The 17,375-nt window shown below is 53.7% G+C and overlaps 1 protein-coding gene across 1 annotated transcript in view; it reads right to left on the bottom strand.

Annotated features, from left to right (window-relative positions):
* Window positions 1-17,375, bottom strand: part of ABCA13 (ATP binding cassette subfamily A member 13) — a 329,120-nt gene that overhangs the window by 10,170 nt on the left and 301,575 nt on the right. Inside the window, 1 exon segment of the mRNA XM_062178561.1 lies at window positions 14,068-14,160. Coding sequence (XP_062034545.1) covers window positions 14,068-14,160 — 93 coding nt within the window.

Genomic DNA, 17,375 nt, shown 5'->3' with positions numbered 1-17,375 from the left:
CCCTGTCTCACTGCGGCGCCCAGCTGCGCTGGGGACCTGCTGCCCCTGGAAGATCTGGGTAACCCTTTGCAGATCAGTTTCAGAGGCGCCACGAATAACCTCTGTGGACTTCAGTCCTACAGGCGCTACAGCCGTAAAAGATGAGAAAACGCCGTCATCTCGGCAGAGGGATTTGGCTGGACAAGCAGCCGTCCTCAGCTGTTGAGAAAAGGCTCAGACCAGCGAGACTCAGGCTGAGTGGCTCTGGGCCGAAACGTGGCCAAGATTTTGCAAGTGGATAGCAGGGTGAGGACGATGTGTCCATGGCCAGGGAGGCCCAGGGAGAAGCAGCCGGGGATGCAGGGCCGGGCCAGGTGTCTGGACAGAGAGCCCAGAACAACAGGAAATTAATAAATTCACAGAACTCTTGAAACAAATGTATTTGGGGAGGGACGAACAGTGAGAGCAGGTGGCCGACTGGACTGCCTGGCTCCCCCGGGCAGGAGGCCCACGCACAGGAGGGGCCGAGCAGGTGCAGAGGCGGAGCAAGGTCTCAGGCCTCGGAACCCACCGGAAAGTCAGAGCCCTTGCGACAGAGGGAGTCACGCACATCTTCCCGAAGCTCTCCTGGGCAGGGGGGTCCTCAGTGACAGCTGAGTGACCAGCCCGAGTCGCCAAGGTGGCAAGTCCTTCATTCCCTCTGGATCCCTCCGGCCACTGAGTAACCCCCGGAGAGGTGCAGCAAGGGGAACACTGGCTGGGATGAGCGCCTGCGCGTCACAGGAGGGGGTGTTCACTCACGGCGGCTGACTCCCTGATTTCTCGGCGAACGATTGTGCTGGAGTGATTTCTGAGCTAATTCTCAGGGCAACGCTGGCCCTCGCTCTAAAGCAACGTCCTGTAAGCCTTCGAATGCACCTTTGTGGGCAGCAGAGCGAGTGCCGCCAGTGCCCACGAGGGGAAGAGAGCAGGGCGTTCGGAGAGGGGAGATCAGGAACTCGTCCTGCACTCCTGTCACACTGGGCCAGGCACAGACCAGCGGAGAGCAGCTCGGGGCTAGATGTATCTGAAAGAGGATGGCCACACTCCACAGACAGAATGAGCTCGTAGACCCGTGCCCCAGAGACCAAGCAGCAATTATAAACTGCCACCACTTCACCAAGCACGACTTTCATCACAGTAAGCGAGGAGACAGCTATTCAAAACAGTCTACCAAAACTGAGTAAGGGGGCCCGTGCCATGGCGCACTAAGTTAATCCTCCGCCTGCGGCACCGGCATCCCATATGGGCGCCGGGTTCTAGTCCCGGTTGCTCCTCTTCCAGTCCAGCTCTCTGCTGTGACCCGGGAGTGCAGTGGAGGATGGCCCAGGTCCTTGGGCCCTGCACCCGCATGGGAGACCAGGAGGAAGCAACTGGCTCCTGGCTTCGAATCGCTGTAGCGCCGGTCATGGCAGCCAGTTGGGGAGTGAACCAACAGAAGGAAAACCATTCTGTCTGTCTCTTTCTCTCTGTCTATAACTCTACCTGTCAAAAAAAAAAAAAAAAAAACACCTGAGTAAGAACAGCTGGAGTCTGTGGCCCCTGAAACAGGACTCACTGCTTCCCTGCCTCCACCTCCCAGCTCAGGGACACGGGCACCCCAGGGCACCCCACAGTGTACCAGAGCACCCCAGCTCCCAGTGAGCGGGCTGGGGGTCCTCACCCTGCCTCCACCTCCCAGCTCAGGGACAAGGGCACCCCAGGGCACCCCACAGTGTACCAGAGCACCCCACCCCCCAGTGACAGGGCTGGGGGTCCTCACCCTGCCTCCACCTCCCAGCTCAGGGACACAGGCACCCCAGGGCACCCCACAGTGTACCAGAGCACCCCAGCTCCCAGCTCCCAGTGACCGGGCTGGGGGTCCTCACCCTGCCTCCACCTCCAGCTCAGGGACACGGGCACCCCAGGGCACCCCATAGTGTATCAGAGCACCCCACTCCCCAGCTCCCACTGACCGGGCTGGGGGTCCTCACCCTGCCTCCACCTCCCAGCTCAGGGACACGGGCACCCCAGGGCACCCCACAGTGTACCAGAGCACCCCAGCTCCCAGTGACAGGGCTGGGGGTCCTCACCCTGCCTCCACCTCCCAGCTCAGGGACACGGGCACCCCAGGGCACCCCACAGTGTACCAGAGCACCCCAGCTCCCAGTGACAGGGCTGGGGGTCCTCACCCTGCCTCCACCTCCCAGCTCAGGGACACGGGCACCCCAGGGCACCCCACAGTGTACCAGAGCACCCCACCCCCCAGCTCCCAGTGACCGGGCTGGGGGTCCTCACCCTGCCTCCTGCCACCTCTGCCCAGGACAACTTGAAGATGACCACAGCAGAGAGGTGACGCTGCCTCTTCCCTCCCAGCCCCAGCTCACGACAGGGAGTCTATACATGAGAAACAGCAATGCTGGCAGATGGGGGTCCTCACGGCCCTCGCCCCAGACCAGGCATGGTGCTTCCACACGGGGAGAACCACGCTGAGAACACCCGAGGCTTCTGCCCTCTCACCAGTGAGCGCCTAGCTCCTGAGGAGGGAGTGCATGGTGTGGTCGCCACTCCCAGCTCCAGGGTCAAGGCTCAGATTCTCACCTTGGAGGAGAAGCAAACCATCAAACAGGTAACTCCTAATTTCTTCACAAAGAAACCGATGCACTTGCAACAGAGGGTGGGGGAGTTCACGCCCAAGGCTGTCTGGGATAGCAGCGGGAGGCAGTTGAAGGATTCAGGGTGATGTAGGCTACAGAGGCCTGGCCTGCGAGAGGACCATGGAGACAGCTGGGAGGAACGCCCCTGGGATCAGAACAAGGCTCAGGCTGGTCTCGGGGACACGTCCCTCACAGGACCTGACTCTGACTGTATGTGTCTGTAGAGCAGCTTAGGCACAGCATTGTGTGAAACAACAGAGCCATCAGTGAACAGACAGTGGATCCTAGCAGTTGGGCGTGGGCGGAATGAGGGAGAGATGATCACAGAGGAACGTACACACATTTTGAGATGAATGGAAATGAAGATGCAACATTTGAAATCTTAAGAGATGCAGCCAAAGCAGTGCTTAGAGGAACATTTATAGCAGCCATGCTTACATTAAAACATAAGCTCACAAAGCAATAACCTAAATTTACACTTGAAAATTTACTGGAAAAAGAGAAACAAACTAAAAGCAAGAAGAAAAAATAAAATTAGACAATTAATGAATCCAAGGCCATTTCAAAGAGTACATGGAAAAAATGGTAATAAAGTTTTATCTTAGAGCAAACTTTCTTTTAATTCCATCCATGGTCTTTTCATAATGATCATTGCCATGAGCATTCTAAAGAGCCCTCACATGCCTGGACTTCAATTGTTTTTTGCACCAAAATAAACTTATCTTTTACTCCATTGTCCACAAATTTTTGAAGCACACTTATGTGAAAACAAAGAAAATCAATGAAACTCAAGCTAGTCATGGAGTCTTAGAATCCCATGTGAAGTATGGGAGTAGAAATGAACAAAACCAACAAATAAGTAGCTTCATTTAGCAAAAAGAAAAGAGAAAAGATTCAAATTACTAGAAGCAGAAATAAGGGAAAATACCACTGACCTGACAAAACCAGGCACCTGAGATTGCCACACAGTGAATATTCTCACAAATGCTAGCAATTCTTCATAAAGTCTCCCCCAAAATAAAAGAGGAATAACATAGCATTTGGTGGAACCATGATTACTCAGACACCAGATCCAAAGACATCACAATAAAAATAACTATAAATAAAAGTAAATGCAGGGGCTGGCACTATGGCACAGTGGGTTAAAGTCCTGGCCTGAAGCAGCAGCATCCCATATGGGCGCCGGTTCTAGTCCCTGCTACTCCTTTTCCAATCTAGCTCTCTGTTATGGCCTGGGAAAGCAGTAGAAGAGGCCCAAGTCTTTGGGCCCCTGCACCTGCATGGGAGACCCAGAGGAAGCTCCTGGCTCCTGGCTTCAGATCAGCGCAGCTCCAGCTGCGGCCATCTGGGGAGTGAACCAGTGGATGGAAGACCTCTTTCTCTGTAACTCTGTCTTTCAAATTAATAAAATAAATCTTTAAAAAAAGTAAATGCAAATATCTCTTAAGAATATGAACACAAAAATTGTCAACACGATACTGGCAAATCAAATCTGGTAAGATTTTAAAAATGAGAAGGAAGAATTAACTATCATGATAAAGTGAACTTATCCTAGGAATATGAGGTTGGTTTGTCATTCAAAACTCATTAACAAGATATACCACTTGTCAAAATATAACATAACCCAGTTCCCTTTCTCAATAAAGACACCAAGCAAATCCTGAACAGGAAGAAGCATCTTCAATCTGATAAAGAGCATCCTCAAAGACCTATTCTCACACCTTCAGTGCAATTAGGCAAAAGAGAAGACAAGATATTCCAAGTGCAAGAAATAAAGCTGTGTGTACTCACAGATGGCCTGACTGCACTCATGAGAAACCCTGAGAAGCTTACAGAACCAGTAAGAAAACCGAGCAATGTTGGCACACGCCAGATCAGTACCCAAAACTGGACCATATGTCAATGCACTTGAAATGAATAATCCAATAATGAGTTTAAGAAAAGTTTCCCACTTCCAATTGTGTACAAAGAATAACATATTTAGAGTATTAACAAAAGCAGTGCAAAACATACACTTTGTAAATTAAAAACAATATTATTGAAAGAAATTAAAAAGGCACCCTGGGTTTTGAAGACTCTCTAACTGACCTACAGGATCAGCACCAGCCTTGTCAGAATCCATGCTAACATCTAGGTGGAAACTGACAAGCTGAATCTAAATTCACATGGAACTGAAGGGACCCAGAATAGGCAGAACAGGATGGAAAAGACTGGCCCTGCAGGGCCCACGAAGCCCAGTTTCAAAACTTACTGCATGGCCGCAGTAACCAGGGCAGTACGGCACCAGCAATAAGATCCCCATGTAAATCAGTGGGGCAGCCCTGGGGCCTGAGGTCCCCTGAGATGCGAGCACGCCAGGACACTCAATGGGAAGGGGCAGTCCGCAGTGAATGGCCCCGGCAGACCGGGGAGCCTCGTGCAAAACAAAGCTGGGTCCCCACACCACACACAGTTAACACCAAAGAATCAATCGCTCGCAGTCAGACACAGACACAGGCTGGGGGCTAAAGCAGGAAAACCCAGGAGGAAATCTTCACCACGGGTTTGGCAGTGGGGTCTCGGATACGATACCAACAATAGAAACAACAAGATAGCTTGTTAGGTGTCATCCAACAGAAATAATTGTGTTTATAAAGATAGAACCAAAATATTAAAAGACAACTCACAGATCGGGGAAAAACTGGTAACGGATCTGCATCCAGAATACAGACACATCAAGCATGAAAAACCGGGCAGCCTTGAATAAAGAGTCAAAGTGCCGGAATAGACATCTCATCAGAGAAGAGACACGAGCGGCAATAAACACATGAAACGCTATTCTACATCACCAATCTTCGGAAAATGCAAATGGAAATCAGTGATCACACCCAGGAGGGCAGACAACGTGACGACAAGCGGCAGCGAAGGCAGACCGGCCCAGGCTGGTGTAAGCTCCCGGGGCCCATCTGGAAGGCAGCTGTCAGCTCTTCAGGTGTGCAGTCCCCGACACGACCCAGCCACCTCACTCCAGCGTGTGCGCCCAGAGACGACAGCTACAGCCACACACAAACTCTAACGTGAATCTTTACTGCAACGTATCCAGAGTAGCTAAGCGCCATGGAAGAATGAACGAACGGGTGAATAAAATGTGTGCTATTTGGCCATGACAGGAATGACGTACCGATCCTTGCTGTAACACGGATGGGCCTTAAAACACAGGAAGTGAAAACAGCCAGTCACGACCCCTGCCCCGACGTGCGTCTCACTTGTGAGAGTTATCTCCAGGGACAGAAGCCAGCTGTGGCCTGACCCATGGCCACGGGACACGGGAGCACACAGGAGAGACAGCTAAAGGCATGGGGTTTCTTTCAAAATGATGAAAATGTTCTAAAACCAAACTGGAGTGGCTGCACATAGCTGGAAAATACCAAAAACCATCGAATCACATCCTCGAGGTGAACTGTATGGTGTGTGTACAGCAGCTACACAGCAAAGGCGCAAGATGACCAAGGTCCACTAGATTGATGACGAGATGCCTGGAGATGGCGGCACTGTAGCTGGAGCCCCGCTTCCGGGCTCCGCCCACCTCCGTGCTCTCTGCCAGGTCACCGTGCCGTGTTCCCCCACCACGGGAGGATGGCTTCGCTCTTCTTCTCTGGGCCCTGTTTCTCGGTTTGGCTAAGGGGGCGTTAGCAGGTGTGACGGCACCAGAGGCTCGAGGCACACTTGCACACTTGGCCTGTGGGTTTTGGGGCTTCAGACTTCCCCAGCCTGGCTACAGGACGAGGAGGAGAAAGCGATGGGGCAGAGCTGCCCAGCCACACCGTGCCCAGGGCAGCCTGTTCCCCGCGTACCTGCAGGCTCCCAGGGCGGAGCCACTGTCACTACAAGGCACTGAGCGTTCATGAGAGTCTCAGCATTTTTGTCACGAAACCTGATACACAGAGTTTTTAGATGTTTTTATCGAAAGGGAACCAAAAAGTCACATTTTAAAAATCAGTTTCGGGGCCGGTGTTGTAGCTCAGTGAGGCAAGATGCATCCCAAACGGACACCAGTTTGAACCCCGGCTACTCCACTTCCAATCCAGCTCCCTGCTAATGTGCCTGGGACAGCAGCAGCAGGTGGCCCAAGGGCTTGGGTCCCTGCACCCAGGTGGGAGACCTCTGGGGAGTTCCCAGCTCCTGGCTCCAGCCTGGCCCAACCCCTGCCCTGGCGCTGTCTGACAAGCGAGTGAGTGGATAGAAGATCGGTGGATCTCTCTTCCTTATTCTCTCCCCGCTCTAACTCTATTTATTTAAAATAAATCTTCAAAAATTATTTTTTTTCTTTTCTTTTTTTTGACAGGCAGAGTGGATAGTGAGAGAGAGAGATAGAGAGAGAGGTCTTCCTTTTTGCCGTTGGTTCACCCTCCAAAGGCCGCCACGGTAGGCGTGCTGCAGCCGGCGCACCACGCTGATCCGATGGCAGGAGCCAGGTGCTTCTTCTGGTCTCCCATGGGGTGCAGGGCCCAAGTACTTGGGCCATCCTCCACTGCACTCCCTGGCCACAGCAGAGAGCTGGCCTGGAAGAGGGGCAACCGGGACAGGATCGGTGCCCCAACCGGGACTAGAACCCGGTGTGCCGGCGCCGCAAGGTGGAGGATTAGCCTATTGAGCCGTGGCGCTGGCCTCAAAAATTATTGTAAACTGTAATAAAGCAATGTTGAGCAAGCGTGCATTGTCTCTGAACTCACACACACATATATCCAAACAAGTACAGACTGACCGAACCGAGACGAAATAAATCTCCCAAACTTGAACTCTGATGCATTTTAAACGGGAACGGGAAATCCCCTCCTGGCGAGGCCCTGTCTGCTTGTGTTCAGGCTGTGTTTACCATCAGAACGCGCAGCTGTTTTGCTGTCTGCACTGCACATGAACTCTCAGCAGGCCGGCGAGCATCCCTGCTGAACCTGGCTCTGCTGTGGAGGGGGTGACAGCAAAACACTGCCAAGGCCACGGCAGCAATTAGGCCTGAACCGCACACCTGACGTCTCTGTTAATGGGGAAGCCACGGGCAGACAGCGCCCGGCTCCTAAAAGCTGCAAAGGACAATGAACACAGCAGAGGAGGCAGGGTCGCTCTGCCCAGTGATAAATGGGAGCAGAACGAACGTCTTTATCGCAGGGGTCGATAACTGCTGTTAGCAGCAGTCGTTCGTTAGGCAGGACAGAGCCACACGCTCGCAGGCTCGTCCCAGCCGCTCCGGCCGTGCGGGAGGGGCATCACCACCCAGAGTCTGCCTCCGTCCGCAGCCCCAACTGCCTGGTTCATTAATACTCTGAGCACACACCACGCTCCAGGCACTGTCCTACACGTGAGACACAGACGTCAACAGAGACAGAGGTCTCCCTCAGAGCATCCCTCCACCGGGCAGAGCGAGAAAGCAGCAGGAAACCGGGTCTTTCTTGTACACGTCACGGAGAACGTTAGCCTGTTTACATCCGTGTAAGAGCGATGGATGACCCAAAGCAGCAGGGACGTGAGTGATGTTAGAGTCTGGAGCACACAAAGCATTCCTCTGATCCAAAGTCAACTGTGCTGCCTCACAGGGCTCCCTCCCAAAGGCTGCCTCCTGGCCCAAAGTGGCTGCTTCATCTCTAACCATCATATATGCATTCAAGTCAAAAGAAGGAAGCGGCCAAAAAAAATCTCATGGCCCTCCCTACAAAGTCATCTCTCTTTGTTGTAGACATCTCTCTCTCTCTCTTATACTCTCCTTCTCTCTCTTTTCCTTCTTCGTCCCTTCCCTCCAGCCTGCTGGGTTTCCCCAATAAACCCTTTCCCTTACTCCAGTGTTTGGTGTGTTTTGTGACGGCCTAACAGAGAGAGAGAGAGGAGACAGAGGAGAGAGAGAGAGAGAGAAAGGAGAGAGAGAGAGAGAGGAGACAGAGGAGAGAGAGAGAGAAAGGAGAGAGAGAGAGAGAAAGGAGAGAGAGAGAAAGGAGAGAGAGAGAGAAAGGAGAGAGAGAGAGAAAGGAGAGAGAGAGAGAGTTTTCCAACCACTAGTTCATCTCCCAAATTCCAACACCAAGGCTCGGCCAGGCCAAAGCCAGGAGGCGGGAACGTGGGGCAAGGGTGACAGCCGGCCACCGTCGGCCGCCCTCCTGGATGCCTTAGCAGGAAGCCAAGTCCCAGGCCCCGAGCAGCAGAGCCCAGACCAGCACCCAGCAGCAGCGCAGCTCGGCCGCACAGGACAGCCTGCTTCCCAGCAAGCACACACGAGGCGGACTCGGCAGGACCCGCAGCTCTCCTCAACCACGCCACCTGGAGCAGGCTCTGGCTCCCGATGCTCCAGGCGACGGCCACCAAGGCCGCACGGCAGCGCGGGAGTAAGCAGCTCCGAGCTGCGTCTCAGGCCCTCCGCCTCCCTTCCGTAGCCTCGGTTTGCTGGCGGGGAAGTGGGTACAACAGCAGCCAGCTGTGTTGTTGACGGCAAACAGCATAACACGGGAAGCGTTTTGCCAGTGGCCTGCATTTGCCATGATGAAAAGAAATGAGGTGGTCTGGGCCCAGGTGACCTCAGAGCCTGAAACACTGGCTCAGAGCCGAACGGAGCTGTGCCACCCACGCCTCTGTGTCACAGCGCAGCCGCCGCCTGGAGGGGTCCTCGCACGCAGCCCTCTGATGGGCACATGGGCAGACCCTCCCCACCTCCCTCACCATGAATGACCCATGGCCCCCTGAACCCTCACCCCAGCCCCTCCCCACTCCCCACTCCCCCACCGACGTCCGTCTCCTCCTCTCCTGAGCTGGACCCGTCAGCTTCCCACGAGGCTCCTACACCAGCGCTGCCTCTCCCTCGCTGGGCCACTTCTCCTGCCCCCTCCAGCCCGAGAGCAAGAGCGGCTGTTCCCTTGGCCACCCCTCCCCTCTCTCACCACTTCCCGTGTGGCTCCATTTTTCTACCCTAGGACTTAAACCTCCTGTCTTGAGATTTGATCCCCAAAGTCCTCAAGTGTACAGCGGTGCCGTATCCCCCCGGCAGTCACGCAGGGCCGAGCGTGATTGGATTTCTCCCCCGGCCTCTCTGCAAGTGCTCTCGGGGCTGGCGCCAGTGGCCGTGTAACGGGCTCCTTACCCATGGCGCCAGCCTTCCCCTGAACACAGGCCTGTGTTCCTTCTTCCCCGACTCCAACCGCGTGAGCTCTGATGCCTTCTCACGGCTCTTCTCTCTCTCATACAGCGTCTGATCTGTGTCTCCCACCCGGGACTTGCAGGGCTCGCCTAACTCACCACTCAACTCCTCCGCCCCCACAAGCCTTCAGGCACATGTGCTGATGTAAATGAGAAGCCTCGCGAGCGTGTGCTCAGGGCGACAGCGGTCCCGGCCGTGCGTTGGCCCAGCAGCCTGTGTCTGTCTGACACCACACCACGGGGTACTGAGGGCAGCAATGAACGTTCACCATCCCGAATAAGGAGCCGCTCAGCAAAGCCGACGGAGGAACAGGAATGCGCCACGACTGGGTCCCCAGTTTTTGTAAAAAACACTGAGCCAGGTAAAAGCATCTCCCCCACTCCCACCTGCGCACTCTGCCTGTTCAGAAAGGAAATACCAGAAAGGGGAAGCAGGGTTTTCCCTTTGGTGAAGGACGGCTCTGGTGACGTCGCTCATGATCTGAACCTGCAGGACGAGAGCCATCCCCCCGAAACGCCCAGCACGAGACGGCCGCGGAGGCCAAAACCCCTCCCAGGCTGTCACGCGAGGACAGCATTAACTCCGGGCCTACAGCGCCATGTTGTGAAAACGATCGAGATGACTAACTGCACGTATCACGCCGGGCATGCGGAGATGAGCTCACGTCTCTCAACAAACCACCTGCAGCAAAGAGAACCAACGCGGCGGCTAGCAGCAGCGGCTAATTCCACGATGCTTTAAGGCTGAGCGGAAGGCAGACGGGGGCAGCTCAGCGGCACACCGGTGCCTAGCCACCGGCACAGAAGACACCACCACGTGCCACTCTGTACGTGCTTCCTCCCCGCGCGCGGAAGCGGCATAAACATATCAGGTCATCTGCCTATTTTCCAAAGAGCCGATTTATTGGCGGTGATGTAATCATTGGAACTGCTCTGCTTACAGCAATGTTTTATGGAGTATGAAGTCCAAGTGGCCACACTGAGCAGACGCTGTCCTCACGCCGGGCCCTAAAGCCCCACCAGCCCGAGGGCGTGGGTCACAGTCACCTCTTACTTTCTTCATCTGAGGCTTTGGCTTCTGGCCCTGTCCACTGAGGCGGGGCTGCCCCTGGGGGAACTGGCCAGTTCTGAGAGGCAGGAGCCTGCCCACAAGTGCACCTCTCAGGTTCAAATCCACTGGCCCACAGCCCACACCCCTCAGCCCCTGTGTGGCCTCTCACACTCTCGGCCACTCTCCACTTGTCCTCACTACCCCATAGCTGGGTACCCAGCAACTGAGATAGCCCCTGGGCCCCTGGGGCCCTGACCAACCCATCCCAAGCCCGTGTGCCTGCTGCACCTGCTCCTTCCCAAGGAAACACCCAGGACGGCGTGTCAGGTGCCTCCAGTGCTCCCCTCATGGCACACCCCCTCCCACGGGGAGACTGCGCAGAGCCCCCCCCCCCCTTTATGGTATGAGGTGTCTCCGGATCTGCCAGCCGCCCGCATCTCAGATGCTCTGCACGGCAGCAGGCAAGGGAGGAGGCAGGTGCCAGCAGGCCGCAGGATGTGGGCCCTGGCGCCCAGAAAGGAATGGGGGGTCGGGGTCTGCCGTCCCTCGGGGGTGGGGGGCCCCTCTCTGAGCGTGACATCCACGTGGGATGCACTCGGAACTCAGGAAAGAAGTCGAGGGAGAGGAACCAGGGCCAGTCAGGCGGGAAGGACGGGCAGCGCTGCCATGGCTGGGAGGGGACGCCCGCACCTGCACCTTGCTCTCCAGGCGCAGGGGGCCAGGCCCCATCTCTCAGGACTCAGGGGGCACCTCCTGTGGCTCCGAGCAGAGCCCCCTGCAGTCTCTCCTCCTTTCTCTGTCTGGCCCCAGCTCCCACCACATTCTTCCCTTAAGTTTTCATGGCTCTTTATCCTTACGCCCCCTTTCCACTGTCCCTCCCCCTCCTAGGGGAGGGCTGCTGTGCACAGCTGGGCGGCCTCTCCCTGCGGTGGAGCCTCAGGTTCCTGCCCCAGGGGGCTTTGCCTGGACCTGAACTGAAGGGTCCCGGCTGGCTCCTAACACCACGGGGGCAAGATCCGCACTGTGTCCAGCAGCCATGTCACAGCCGAGGGGATGGGACCGGGGGCTCCTGAGGCCGGGTCTTCGCTCATGCCAGTGTCCCTCTCTGTGCAGCCCAGCAGTGCCCAGCACATGACACTCAGGTCCCCTGTGAAATCTGTCTACACTGACCCTCAGGGTCACATCCTGGCTCGGTGTCACCGAAACCCTGGGGGAGTGGCCTCCTGTCCTCCCTTGCCACAAGGCTGTCAAGGTGATGGCTGCTTGCTGAGTTAGGGACCAAGGGAAGCAGGTGGCCCAGGGACGGGCAGGTGTCATGGAAGGCAGCAGGGAGGGGAGGGGCAGCTGTCCTGAGGCCTCCCCTCCCTGTCAGGGTCTCCAGGTCACAGGGAGAGAAACGGCCACCATGACGGTGACCCCCGGGTCTAGAGCCTCAATATCTCATTGCGTGGCTACTCCTGAACGCTGCCCTTCATGGAACCATCCGTGGTCAGATGTATACTTATCAGGAGTTATTTGTTACAGGAGAACGAAAGCACAGGTCATTTCAAAAACGTATGAACTGCGCCGTCTCAGCGCGGGCCCTAAAGGCATTTCTCGCTTGGTGAAGACCCACGGTTCGTGCTCACTGACGACTCAACCTCAAACCACGGGTCACTGCCCAGAACCACAGCCCAGCAGTGGGCAGAGACTCTCCCCAGGGCTCCCATGCGCTGGCTCTGGTCTCACCGGGGCTCCCATGCGCTGGCTCTGGGCTCCCCGGGGCTCCCGTGCGCTGGCTCTGGGCTCCCCAGGGCTCCCGTGTGCTGGCTCTGGGCTCCCCGGGGCTCCCGTGCGCTGGCTCTGGGCTCCCCGGGGCTCCCGTGCGCTGGCTCTGGGCTCCCCGGGGCTCCCGTGCGCTGGCTCTGGGCTCCCCGGGGCTTCCGTGTGTTTGCTCTGGAGGCTAAGGTCCGCAAAAGCCTGAGAGGCAGCGGCTAAACCCAGAGGGGAGTCAGCCAGCAACGGAGAACCTTACAGCGGCTCAATAGGCTAATCCTCCGCCTAGCGGCGCCGGCACACCGGGTTCTAGTCCCGGTCGGGGCACCGATCCTGTCCCGGTTGCCCCTCTTCCAGGCCAGCTCTCTGCTGTGGCCAGGGAGTGCAGTGGAGGATGGCCCAAGCCCTTGGGCCCTGCACCCCATGGGAGACCAGGATAAACACCTGGCTCCTGCCATCGGATCAGCGCGGTGCGCCAGCTGCAGCGTGCTACCGCGGCGGCCATTGGAGGGTGAACCAACGGCAAAAGGAAGACCTTTCTCTCTGTCTCTCTCTCTCACTGTCCACTCTGCCTGTCAAAAAAAAAAAAAAAAGAAGTCCATGAAGGTCCCCGCTGTGAGCTGCTGCCTTTGCCCTTTGAAGCTCGTGGTTTCCAGCAGGTGCATTGATTGACCCTAAGCCGCAGGCAGCAATGGGACCGAGCAACCCAACGGCCCTACCTAAAGCCACTGGGAACTTAGCTGACACGTCTCACCCCAAAGCATGAGTGATTTCTCAAAAAAAAAAATTCACTTTGTATGTATGGCCATTTACCAACTCTGCTTGAGAAGTCTAGCCTTAAAATCACTGCAAAATGAAAATAAAACATGTTTATCACCATAAATTCACACGTTAAACGGCAGATTAAAGGGAAATTAGCAAATCATTCAGGTGACTGCGAAGTTTTTTCTTCTTCTTTTTAACGTATACCAGGATACCAAAAACGCTCATGGACATAGCAACAAACTCCTTGAGCAGAAAGCAAATGGAATACAAGACACGAAGGGACAGCAGACACTGAGGACAGCCAAGGGATCACAGGCACAGGAAAACATCTCTGGTCTTCCCTAGACTGAGCAGAAAGAACCCAGCAACCCACGCTCCCTCCTGCACCGACGAGAGCTCTCGGGGTGGAAGACAGGCCCCCGACGCCTGTGGACGGGCACACAGCCCTGCACACCAGGGTGCTTCCGGCCCTGGCTTCCCCTAGCCCGCCCATCACATTCTTAGCCGGGCAGAATGCCTCAGGGCAAACCTGGCCTCCGGCTGGGGCCCTGTGCCTCGCTCCTAAGGGCGCACGCACCCCTGCCTTCCCCGGGGTTGTGCTCGCGTGCTGCGCGGCAGGACCTGCTCACAACACTGCACCAGGGCTGATTCACGGGAAGCATTCGGCGAGCAGAGACGCGGGCGTACCTGTCCTTAACGTGCTCAGGGGAGCCGAGGCACCTGAAGCTGCCGCGGACCATCACAGCCAGTCTGGTGCACAGCACCTCACACTCCTCCATGCTGCGGGAAAGAAGAGGACACACGTGAACCCGCGCCGAGGCCCCCCGCTAACTGTGCACATAAGACAAACGCTCTGACAATCAACAAAGTGCCCCGAACACAGTGACATAACTGAGTTATCAGCACATCTACACTCTAGAAGGACCACTTCCAAAATAAATACTGGAGAAACATTTAGCAATAATACAAAACCACAAAACAAGTATGACGTTAACAAATTAAAGTGAACGTTTGATGAAAGGAATAAGAGGGGCCGGCGCTGGGGCACAGCAGGTTAACGCCCTGGCCTGAAGCACCAGCATCCTATATGGTCTCTGGTTCAAGACCCGGCTGCTCCTCTTCCAATCCAGTTCTCTGCTATGGCCTGGGAAAGCAGAAGATGGCCCAAGTGCTTGGGCCCCTGCACCTGTGTGGGAGACCCGGAAGAAGCTGCTGACTCCTGGCTTCAGATTGCGCAGCTCTGGCCGTTGCGGCCAATTGGGGAGTGAACCAGTGGATGTAACACCTCTCCCTCTCTCTCTCTCTCTCTATGCCTCTCTCTCTCTCTCTCTGCCTCTCCTTCTCTCTGTGTAACTTTGACTTTCAAATAAATAAATAAATCTTAAAAAAAAAAAAGAAAAGGAATAAGAAACTTCACTAGTGGGTGCAAATGAAATCTTGATTCAATGAAAGGAAGTCTGAAATAAAGGGAAAATGCATATTTTTAAAATGAGACAATATTTACAACTTAAAAAGTAGGATAATAAAGTAGTATACTGTTAGTGTAAACATAAAATTTAACATTAGTATAAAATATAAGTGAATTCATTATATATAAAACATAAATGCAAGTTTTAATTTATAATAAAAATGTTACAAAGACTTATAATTTTATTATTACATAAAATATAAATTATAATACAGATAGAGTGTTATACCAATAAAATTTTAAATTTGTTGACTCCATGAGAAAAATTATTGAAAATACACTTTTAAAATCATTCAGCGAGGGGCCGGCATTATGGCCTAGTGGGTAAAGCTGCCGTGTGCAGTGCCGACATCCCATGTGGGGCCGGTTCTAGTCTCAGCTGCTTCACTTCTGATCCAGGTCTCTGCTGTGGCCTGGGAAAGCAGTAGAAGATGGCCCAGGTCCTTGGGCCCCTGCACCCACATGGGAGACCTGGATGTAGCTCCTGGCTTTGGCCTAGGCTAGACCCGGCTGTCGCGGCCATGTAGAGAGTGAACCAGCAGATGGACAATCTCTGTCTCTGTCTCTCTCTCTCTCTCTCTCTCTGCCTCTCCTTCTCTGTAACTCTTTCAAATAAATGAATAAATACATAACAATTTAGAACAAGCATAATGAGTAGGGGTTGACCTGTTTATAATAGAAAAAATTCACATATTAACCATACAAAATAAATCCAATACAGAAAAGAGGCCGAATAATACATACAAAATATTCTAAGAACTGCTCATGGCTAATAAACATCAACAAGCTGCAACATCATCCCTCACATAAATTAATGTGAACTATTTTCTAGCCAGAAACACATTTATCCTGTGTACTCTGCTACACTGCAGAGGAAAATGTGCCTTGTGCATCCTTTTTTCAAATGAAAACAATGAGTTCTCAGATCAGAAAATATTCAGAGCTGAAAAACATTTTCTCAGTAATTCTAAATAAATCATCTCCCATACAGCTGGTGGAAGTAAACTGGTGTAACTTTCTGAAAACCAATTCCTTTTCTAGGACCTTGCCCTAGGGAACACAGACACCATGGGTGTATGCAGCAAGTTATTTATAAAAGTAAGAAACTGGACTCGGGCGAACTCAGGATAACAGAACGCACACGTCAGTGAATGCGTCCTGCTCATCAGCATTGACACAGTGGTCTCTCGAGCAGCTAACACACTGGGGAAAGGCACCGACACAGCGGTAGTAAAATGATGGTGCATATTAAGAAAACGGCACACGCTGTGAAAAAACATCCAGGGGAGGAGAAACGTGAAATACATGGTCAGCAGCCGCTGACAAGTGAAACTGAAGGTGGCTTTACCTCCTTCTCTGCTCGTTCTGTATTACCTACGCTTTCTACAGAAGCACGGGCCACTTCCTCACGGGGGAGCAGTGCTGAAGCAGCCTATCGTCTGTGTCAGTGATGCTCCCATCAGGATTGCTGTGCTGAGCATCCCTTGCAGCTAGGTGTGTGCAGGCAGCAGCGCAGGTGAACTTCTGGGTCTTGCTGAAATAGAGCAAGCTACTGACCTGGGTGCTGTGCTGCCTGCTCCACCTGAGCCAGGATACAGAAAAGTCAACATGGACCATGACAAGGAGAGCAATTCACAGGTGAGTCGGTGACGTGTGAGGAGCACTGAGGACTTGGTCACCCTCTGGGGCACAGTCCACAGAGACAAATCATCAAGCAAGGGGAAGACAGTGTAACCCAGCCACTGCACTCTGAGACGGATTTATTACAGTGGCTTAACATGAAGTCCAAGGAGTGCATGCTACACAAATATGCTTTAGATGTCTCACTGTGAAAATGTATCCTTTTCTGTTTCTTTAATTAATTCCACTTTAAAGATCCTGTTTTTATGAATTTACTATAGGTGCTCTAGTTAAAGAGATAGGACATGGAGTCACTTCTTAAACATAGTTCAGAGAAGTAGAGATGCAAACAAGAGCCACATGAGGTTAGGATAAATGACTCAGTGGGTTCAACTGAATTGTTATTAGATGTCCCACAGATATGCTCCAAGCACAGAGCATCCACAAAACCTTAGCCTATAGGAGAGACACTGAGATTGATACCTGTCCACAATAAGAGCTACATGCAAAGCCAGGAATTGTGTAACAGTGGAAGCATCACTACCCATTGAGTCAAACAATGAACAGCAAATTTCTCGTATGGGTGATTAACACAGAAGTATGTTAGGTGAGGTACAGATTTAGTGATGCGCATTGGAATTCCTGTGTCCGCGTTTGGTGTGTGAGGAAGCAGCGCCCCTGCTGGTGGCACCGGTCTCAGTTCTCCTTACTGAACGAGGTGGTGCAAGCTTCTTGCCTCCACTTCCCAGTCCCCTGCTTCCCCAAGATGCTCTGGGGTAAAGAACAGGAAGAGGCAGCGAGAGAGGAATCAACGTCAAGAGGAAACTGCTAGAGTTCGCAACTAAAGGCCTTGATTTTATTTTTGTTAAGATTTACTTATTTGTTTGAAAGGCAGAGCGATGGAGAG

The sequence above is a fragment of the Lepus europaeus genome, chromosome 20 (assembly GCF_033115175.1).
Source record: "Lepus europaeus isolate LE1 chromosome 20, mLepTim1.pri, whole genome shotgun sequence".
NCBI lineage: Eukaryota > Metazoa > Chordata > Mammalia > Lagomorpha > Leporidae > Lepus > Lepus europaeus.
Note: the sequence above shows the minus strand (reverse complement) of the source record. Positions and strands in the feature narration are given on the sequence as shown.